The sequence below is a fragment of the Triplophysa dalaica genome, chromosome 17 (assembly GCF_015846415.1).
Source record: "Triplophysa dalaica isolate WHDGS20190420 chromosome 17, ASM1584641v1, whole genome shotgun sequence".
Classification (NCBI taxonomy): Eukaryota; Metazoa; Chordata; class Actinopteri; order Cypriniformes; family Nemacheilidae; genus Triplophysa; species Triplophysa dalaica.
In genome coordinates this window covers 15,695,591-15,705,018 of record NC_079558.1, presented here as the reverse complement: position 1 = coordinate 15,705,018, position 9,428 = coordinate 15,695,591, and the positions used below count along the sequence as shown (strand labels likewise).

The following is a 9,428-nucleotide window of genomic DNA, read 5'->3' as shown; positions in this document are numbered from 1 at the left end:
AGGTAATAAATTGAATGTCCGAATAATCCAACGTTTTTCTGTGAGGAAAATTAAATGACAACAGCACAGACCTTAATTTTATTAAAGAAATGTTAAATGTTCAGTCAAATATGAGTTGATGTTGTTAATAAAATAAATATTGGATAGCAAAAATCACCTTTGAAGATTGTCATGTTGTCTCATTCTATTTTTATCTTAAACTGTTCCTCTCTTAAAATGTTAAATGGATCCAATTAATGTTCAGTAAAATTTAATACAGAAAAAACTAGCTAGTATTGTAAAGTCCTATGCAATTGACTTATATCGGTTATAATAATAACGGTATCGGAAGATTTGGTAAAACTGGTATCGGCAAAAAAAAACTATCTGTGCATCCCTACTAAATATACAACATCCCTGTTAGTTTAATGTGTATTGTGAAATGAATGAACACACAACACAATGAGCGGTTTAAGCAGCGTCTCCTGTGACGGGCCTTGCGATAGCATACATTGAAAAAACGTTTGTGGTTTTAGATTAGCTACATCAGATATATTTGCTGATCGATATCAGCATCTTTTCCCCTGCTTTGAGATTGCATAGCAAGTACTGGATTGTGTTCACAGCCATCAGATACAAATAGCCACACTTTTTTTTAAATGCCATCTCCAGGCTGAAAATGTCTCTATAGGTAAAATAAAAACAGCATTTAAGAACTCTTCTTTCAAGGCACAACTATGCTAGGATACTTTTTAAAGTGTGCAAAATGAAGCTTGACTTAAATTATCTTACACCGTGAGATCACTTTCAGAGGACCGTGTAGATACAGTACACCTTGCAGGTTACAGATAGTCAAGGTACTGAAAGCACTGTGCTTTTCTACCAAACTTGACATTGCAGCTATTCAAGTTGGCACTTCTGCTCAAGCTGCAACTCGTGAGGTCGGTTTATTTGTTTTTCCAGATGTCTCAATTTGAGGAGGACTCAATGAGCGTCTAGCTGTGAATCATGGAGTTTCTCCACCAGGAAGTTGTTTTAAACAGCAGGGTTGAGCAACAATTCAACAAATAATTCAATTTAACTCTTGATGGTAGACAAAGACCACAGAGTCTCTCCCTTTTTTCTTGAAGTCTATTCATTTATGTGCAAAACGTTTTGTGTTTAACGCTGTGGTTTGGTCCCGTCTTTGTCAAATCATCAGCTACACCTTAGTGGTTTGCTGTTAACGGCTGGCTCACAATGACCTGGATTACAAAGTCCTTCAGGATCTTGGTGTCCTGGAGGCGGGTCTTGTCTGTGAGGAGCTTCCCAGAGAAAAACCACCGTTGGTGGGTTACATCAATATCCTCCTGAGCGTGAAGTTGTTTTTTGAGAAGGCCAATGGTGTCGGACATGCTGGCGTTCAAGCGAAGGTCTTTGCCAGTGGAGAGGCGTACCTTTAACTGGAACTCTTTCTTCTGTGTTGTCTGGGGCTCAGGGTTGTCCGACGGGTCTTCCTCGCTTCTTTCTGTAATCAGATTAACTGGTGGTGCCAGGCAGTATACTGGTAGCTGGTACCGGTTGCCGAGTTCATCATAACACTCGGTCAGGGTTCCTGGAGTGGTTGGAAGAAAAAAAAAGCTATATCTATAACAATGGTAATTCATATTTCTCAAAATATTTCCTGTCTGCACCTTGTGAGTATATATAACAACAGCATTGTAAGACAATGCGATTCAATCCAACTTCCTCTTCCCTTTCATTTAGAAATGACAATGAGAAAAGCGTACATTAAACCCCTAATGTTCGCCCGCATTCCACATCCTTTAGTTGGTTTATAAAAGGACAAAAGCAGTGATGCATTCTATGTAGTTCAAGAAGAAGTTCTTCATTTTAGAAGAACAAAAAAGTTAAATGGGGTTTAAACCACATAAGGGTATATAATGATCCTCGTGTTTGGTTGAAATAATCCTTTAAACTATTATAAAGCTGCAGAATACTTTCCTAAGGCTCAAATATCATAGGGTTTTGGTGCCTTTAAAGTGTTATTTTTAGCTTGACAGGGCCTGGTGACCATATGCTTTCATTGCAGTAGGAGTGGGAATCATTTGGTCCCTCAAGATCGATTCAGAATGTGTTAAAGGGCAGTCACTTTCATGAATTGAAGCATCCTCGGACAAAAATCATCATGCACAAAAGAGAGTTTTATAATTACTCTTACTGTTGCAATATTACTGTTTTTTTGCGGAGATCACCAATGCTGACCATGCAAATCTACTAATTTTGAAAGTGTTCGGAACAGGAGGAGCAGCATTTGAAAAAAAAAATGGCAGTGTAATGCATGACAGCAAAAGAGAGCTGTGTAGGTAAACTTCACTTCCCGACCCGAAGAGGTGCTCTAGTAGCAGATGCTAGAGGCTGCGGTCCTCGGCCTCCTCATTAGAGCGCCCCACTCCCATGCCGAACCGACACCGCTTTGAGGTCCCCTAGAAGCAGGATCAGTGCGAGTGACCTTATACACCATCAGCTGGGCTTTCTCAGCGCCAGCGCTCTGCTCTCCGTTTTTCCACACTCAGCGTACCAATGCTCAAAGAGGCAGCACAGAATAAAGGCCAGGGTATACTTGACTTCCCGCATCCGTTTCGGATCACAGAATCAACAATAGGCGAATTTTCTTGTTAAGATTTATTTTAAGTTATTTTTACGTTGTGTTGTGCACATGCAAATTTCCTTTTCATATTACAAACTAAAATTTGCATAATAACTAGGGTTTGGTATTGTTTGAATTTTAGAGATTCTGATTCCAACTCAGATTCCACTTAAAGATTCTGATCCTTATTGATTCCCTGTTCCCAGTTGAAGTAAAACACTTAGATATCAACCTGTATGGTCATTTAGCCTGCTTTTTGACTGGTTTATATATTTACGAGTAAATGTATTTACGAGCACTGTTTTGTGTACATAAACACATAGCAAACATGTTTTGTCAGATTTTTTACAATTTGTAGTACCATAGTTTAAATGCTACATGGTTAAACTGTTTTTACTATAATTAAACTATGGTTAATTTATGGTTACTATCCTTTCTTAAAATACTATAGTCAAACTATGGTTACTATAGTAAAAATCTACTTCATTTTCTTCAGGGCTTTTATTGAGATATTAGCTGATCACAAGTTAACACGTGCACATTTCTGAAAATATGCACACAGGAATTGGTAAGAGGAATTGAAACTTTAGTGTCCAGTTTCCGATTACTAACCTTTAGATTCCAAATTGTAATCTATACGCAATAAAATGTAGGCTATACTTTTTCTTACAGTATATAAAGAATATAATATATAAATATGGTCTTAACATGCACATTTTCCGTTAGTTCAAATAAATTCTGAGTAATTTGGTCTGGTGTATTCATAACAACTCAAAACATGTCAAATAAAATCTGCGGTCATCTGACAAGGCAGCATTTTAAAACCATTTTAAACTTTTATAAACATGTAAAATATTTGTGTACAAATGTAAAGACATTAAAAAATTCTGCAGATAGTTCCCAAATTTTAGGACAGAATTAACAAAAAAGTCTGCAGATTCCGTAGGGCCCTGCTTATGAAGGAAAACAACTTGGGAAAAAAAATTATGTGAGCAAAACCTATGAGAGGGAAGATGTACCTACAACAAGATAAAGTATGTGATTTAAGTTCATGCTGTGGCTCTTAAAAAAATAATTTGGTGCCATTTTTCCAATATAGGAGCAATTGGCTCCATTGTTGATATTTTTGGCTGGAGCCCTGCATTGTACGGAAAAAACACAGCAAATGAATTCACCGCTGCTGATACCCAATTAACGTTGGAAAAAAATTGTGGATGCTTGAATCATAGACTTCATGTGTCACTGCACAGATCTGCATATATAACATCAAAGTGGTAGAAGAGTAAATAGTGAGCAGTCTGCTCTTGCGATGTCACACTGCTCGGTCCACGAAGCGCTGCATTAGGTTGAACATGCCTATATATCGTGATCAATTCATTCATCACAGCTGATCTTGTTGTAACCTCTGTCTTTACATCATGTCGCTCAACGGATTTACATCATAGCTTAGGCTAATGGATTGGGTTGGTTTCGTCGATATCCAGGCGGTACCTGTCAGATGGCTGAACCTAAATACTGAGAGGTATGGGGTATAGAACAGGGGTTCTCAACCTATTTGACTCCAAGGACCAGCTGCTACGCACAAAGACTCCAAATTCTACCATATAAAATATTTCAGAGCTTGAGATTAACTTTAAAAGTGTTTATTTAATATAAAAATAGATAAATAATGAGAAATATCTTGATTTTTAGTTGTGTTAAACTGTATTTCGATGCTAATTTTATATTATTATTTATCCTTGAAAGTCAGCGGTGGACCACTGTTGACAACCAATGCTATAGAAGAATAAGGAAATTGACAATTTTCAATTTTAGGTGAAATTTCTCAAATGCAAAAAAACACTGTTGTTATACGGTAATGGAATAAATGTACAGCAGTTTCGCTACACCAAATCAGCCATTAAACTGACATCCTAGTGTACTGACTCTCACCATGTGGTAATGTGATGTTGGCTCCATCCACTATAGCCTGAGCGAGCTCTTGATCATTACACTCCAAAGCCACAGCAGCAGCTTTCAGGGCATCCCAGATCTCCTTGCGTCCCTCAAACGCTGGAGCCGTGTCCCAAAATTCATCTCTCTTACTGCGAAGCTGGCCCTCCGTCATGGGGTAGTCGCTCTTCCACTTTGGCTTGTCTTTCTTCAGGGGCTCATTACGACCTTTGGATGTAAATGATGTATGAATTACAACCACAATGTGAGATGTGGATGACAATGCGCTTGGAATAACGGCAAAGTGGAAATATACTAACGCACAAAAAACTTTGTCTGGGAAGCCTTGAAAAGTCAGGATCAAAGGCAACACCAAATTACTTCTGACCATTTGGCCAGGATTTTACCATTCCAATAAGGTCGCTTTAAATCAGTACAGACAAATAAAACATTTACTCTCACAATGACAGCACTTCCCCTATGACATCACCAAAAGGTATGCTGACAAAGACTTTCCATTTGTATTTTCCATCAGTACGTCTTCTAACTAAATTTTTAAATGGCAGAAGAACAGACATCAAGCAGTGGTGTAAAAAACAAGATTGGACATTTATTGCTTTAAAATATTACAGTTTCATAGAACAATGGGAATGAATAGTTTACATTTAACCAGGTGGACAAAAGCATGTGTAAAGTAAATCACTTGTTATAAATACTGAAATAACTTTCTCAATTGCAATGCTGCTCTTATTGTCAATCATGTGTGAATTATACAAAAAGATGTTAAATATGTGAAAATGCTAGCAATGATTTTAGCCAGGTTTTTTTTTATCACAAAAGTGTTTTATTACCACCATGGAAAAGTTATGGTTTAACAAAATATCTCATTTAAGATGTGGTGGAAATCACTGTGAAATATTTTTATTGCTGAATAGTGTTATTGTAAACAAATGAGAGAGAGAGCATCATGTACACAACTGAGCAAAGGTTGTGCGTTTATGATCTGTCTGTAAATACTGACCTCCCGTTATCTGTTAATACTACCTTCCCACACCTACAAATAGTTCACTTAACCCTGAGGACAATCCCAAACTCTAAATCACTGGACCACCTTATCTTGTCAAACAGGACTCTTGTTTTGAATAAACAATGATATGTTGAGCCCAACACATTGATGATAACAGACAGCACAACTGAAATTGGATAAGCCAAAATATATGCATTTCTTGAGTAAATGTTTACAAGAGGACAAAAGATCTACATACTGGACATGTTATTGTGTCTGACTCTATTTGTAATGTTGGATTTAAGATCCATACAGTAAAGCATCCACTTTCTTTTAATTGTCTTTTTTTATTTTTGCCGTCTGGTAGCAACAGAATGCAATACATCTACCATCACGTATGTTTGTATTGTCTGAAGAGTTCTAATACGAGCCTAAAGAACAAAACACAAATCTTATTAAGGTTTAACAAGTCTAGATCACTGCCAGATAAATAACCCGACTAGCGAGCATTATGATGCACATTTGGTCTCTATTAAAACAACGTAGCTGAGCTGAAATGCTTCAACTTTTTAAAAGGTGTAATGGGACACATTTCCTTTCATTTTAAAAGTATAGCTTTGTTAAAATCTGTGCCTTTCTTGAGATGGGAAAGGTTGTGTGCCCAATTTTAATACGTAGGGTAAGGGACTTGTGATCACTACAGTACTGTATTACTAAAAATAAAACTTAAACAGAATAACAGAGAATGGGTGGGCTGGTGTTTTTGTGTGTTTTTTGCCGGGGAACACGTGTGACTCAGTGGTTTCCCATCACATGTAGATTCAGCTCTCACTGCGGCCAAGTATTTAAAAGGTCACCTTGCATCAAAACATATTATTTATAGCATGGGCAGCTTAGGTGTAATAAGTGATCAGGACACAATGTGGGATTTACTCCGTTCTGTTCCACCAAAAACCCTTCAATCTAGCAACAATAATGCAGAATGGGACTGTTTGAGTATTATTAACAACAAATTACTTTCAAAAGACACAAGGTTCATATATTATGAGAAGTGCATTCAACTGAACAGCGCCGGAACCCATTCAATTCTATTGCATGGACACAACCAATGCAAGTTAACATTCTTAAAAAAAAAACTCTGTTCTGCGGAAAAAAGAAAGTCATAAAGGTTTGAAATGACAGGAGGGTGAACAATCACTTGACAGGCAAAGAAATGAAGACAAATGACTGTTTACGATTCGAGCTTTGGTCAAATAAAAGTTCAAATGGCAATATGAAGAACTCCACAAGAGACCTAATGTCCTCTCACAGTTATAGGAGTACAGAGAGAAACTCAGATTCAGCAGGGTACTGTATTTAACAGTCAAAAGCGGTTCTGAAAAACTATTGAACGCATTCCGTAATAAAAAACTTAAACACAAACTTTAATTCTGGATATGATTAATCGTTTGATAGCATCAGAAGTCCTTGATTCGTTTTATGATGATCATAACTTATTCCACAACAATGAGGATGTGTATTGCATAATGTGACGGTTAAAGTGCATCATATAATATGATCTCTAATCAAACCATATGCAAATTCTTGCAGCTCTGTCTTGAAGAGAAGAACTCCAAGAGGGTGCCCAATAACGTTGCATTCCTATCATGTAACTTTCTTCTTTCATCCCCCCACCCAGTACAAGCAAGGACACATTCTCCTCCCCCACCCGGTTTCACCACTACCAAAAGGAAATTGAGATGTTCTCTTTTCCTCACCGCTGATGTGAAACACATAACATCCGTCCAATTTACAATAAAGAACTATTTTAGCATGCCGTATAAAAGCCGGACATTTTGAACACCATGGCCGACAGACAGCTTACGTTCTGATGAGCTTCTCAAGTTTGCTGTGGTTCAAAGACAGCCAAGAGAGATGTCTTCCTGTTTTAGCAGGCGTTTGTCATGTGACCTAAAGCACAGCTGAATATCTTATCTATTGTTAAAAGTACACACACTGAGCTGCAATTACAGATAAGCAGCATGCTGTACTATTATCAATACTGGAACTTTCACTGACAGATAAAAGCATGTCATTGTTGCTGGTGATGTCACTGAATTGTTTGCCGATCTTCCGCAGTTTTCACTATAGCTTGGTATGGCAAATGCACATTGGGAGAAAGCATGCATGGGCATGCCGCAAGACCACTGCAGATTGTGTGATTGCAACGTGTAAACGTGTTAGAGTGGTAAACAATAGTTATGTACTATGAAGTTTCAAAGCCTTATTGTTTCAAAGACCAACTTTTAGGAGTATTCTGGACCAGTAACAACAAAGTGAAAGTTGTTTTAGATATGAAAACACTTTGTATTCTTTCAAGTCTAGTTTGAAAGAGGGCGAGTAAATTGAGAGAATTTTTGTTTACACCATATGACACAATACCTTTATCTACCAGTGGAACTAATGAAAAAGTGTTGTGTGTCGTTCACATATTAGGTTTAAGTCAACACACCTTTAATTTGCATAATAAACCACACAAAACAAAAATCCCTAACGAAAAGTACAGCACCACGGAACAACCATAACACGAGATCACAATACACCAACGTATATTCATGTACTTCCACGTGGTCCTAAAACCTTAAAGAACGTCAAACTCATCAAGGCACCTGAAATTTGCATATACTAAGACTACAGAGACACACAGAGAAAACAAGCATGCAAAACAGCATCACATAAGTCTTAAGCATACATCCTTAGAACTAGTTTGGCAATGTGTGTTTATGTCTCACCTCCACGTTTCCTCTGCCCTCTCGCGCCGTGTCCTCGTGACTCCGCTCGTTCTCTCCCCACGCATCCTCCCATGATTGTCAATTAAACACGGGCCACATTTTAATACTGTAACTACAATTATTCCCTTCAGTCCAACGGAACACGCAGTAGTTTGGTGTTTATCGGAGCGATGTTAGCTGGTTAGTGGCACCAGCTTTTCATTAACCACCTCACCTTGAGATGGCATCAGAGCGGGTTACAGGTCGTCTCAAAACAACTTTAAGTGGCTTCCTTGACTCAAAAACTCTACGTTTAAAATAAGAAAACGAACGAACTACAACTTTAAACAAAAATCTAGAATTTTACAGCTCGCGATGCTCTATCAGTTCTCTGGACGAGACTTGCGCGAGTTGTTTCTGGCTTTATCCCGAGAGCTAACGTTAACTTAAAGCAACTAACGTTAACGTTAGCCAGAGCTCTGGCGTTATCCCCAATCCACAAGTTCGCACTAAAAGAAAATAATATTAATGAAACTACAATTTAAGATCCATGAACTATTACTCTCTGGCTTTATGATACATTGCCGTAGTATGGTACGTGGCAAACCTACCTTAATTCTCCATTTCTCGCTAATCTACTTTACCACATCTGATGTTACCATTACCACTAGTTAACATTACTAGGCGTACCGCGCATGCGAGCTCTGGCCACGTGACTCCACCAAAGCCCCTCCCTTAGGAGCTAGGGGGTGAACAGAGCCATTTTACAGAGAGAGAGTTGCGCCAACGGAAGTTCAAATTTTTCGCGTGTCACGTGATTCATGGAGCCTTCAGATAGTTCCGGGAAGTTATGTGTATTCTTTTAGTGCTTTATTTCTTTCGATTTTTTATTAATTAAATGATTAACGTCTTTAATGGGTTAATAGTTTACCTCAGTTGGTCTGTTTAGCCGCAGTACCATGCGTTAAATATTAACTTCTGGGATCTGTTGATAGCCCATGAACCGCCATTGCTGTGAAAAAACTGTTCCATTGGAGTCAACAGAGTTGACACTACTCTCTCTCCCGGTAGCTCGGGGGTGATGAAAGCCCATGATGATTAACTTTTTAAGTATAATTGTATTATATCAAAA

General features: G+C 38.0%; 1 protein-coding gene across 2 annotated transcripts; it reads right to left on the bottom strand.

Moving 5' to 3' along the window:
- Positions 1 to 380: 380 nt before the first annotated feature.
- Positions 381 to 8,966, bottom strand: ubtd1b (ubiquitin domain containing 1b). Of its 2 annotated transcripts, XM_056771268.1 has the most exons (4): positions 8,908 to 8,964; positions 8,318 to 8,805; positions 4,541 to 4,768; positions 381 to 1,573 (listed from the first exon to the last, which is right to left on the bottom strand). In XM_056771268.1, the coding sequence occupies exons 2-4, from the start codon at positions 8,388 to 8,390 to the stop codon at positions 1,188 to 1,190; spliced, it is 687 nt and encodes a 228-aa protein (XP_056627246.1). In that variant the 5' UTR covers positions 8,391 to 8,805; positions 8,908 to 8,964; the 3' UTR covers positions 381 to 1,187. The 2 variants fall into 2 exon arrangements, with proteins under 2 accessions (XP_056627246.1, XP_056627245.1); XM_056771267.1 differs by having other exon boundaries at positions 8,318 to 8,966.
- Positions 8,967 to 9,428: the final 462 nt, after the last annotated feature.

Bases quoted from the DNA above. Each gene is read 5' to 3' on its own strand.
- ubtd1b (XM_056771267.1), bottom strand. From the start codon at position 8,390: ATGGGAGGATGCGTGGGGAGAGAACGAGCGGAGTCACGAGGACACGGC. The intron at 4,769-8,317 runs GTGAGACATAAA...TTACATCCAAAG, and splicing joins AGGGCAGAGGAAACGTGGAG to GTCGTAATGAGCCCCTGAAG. The intron at 1,574-4,540 runs GTGAGAGTCAGT...CAACCACTCCAG, and splicing joins CAACATCACATTACCACATG to GAACCCTGACCGAGTGTTAT.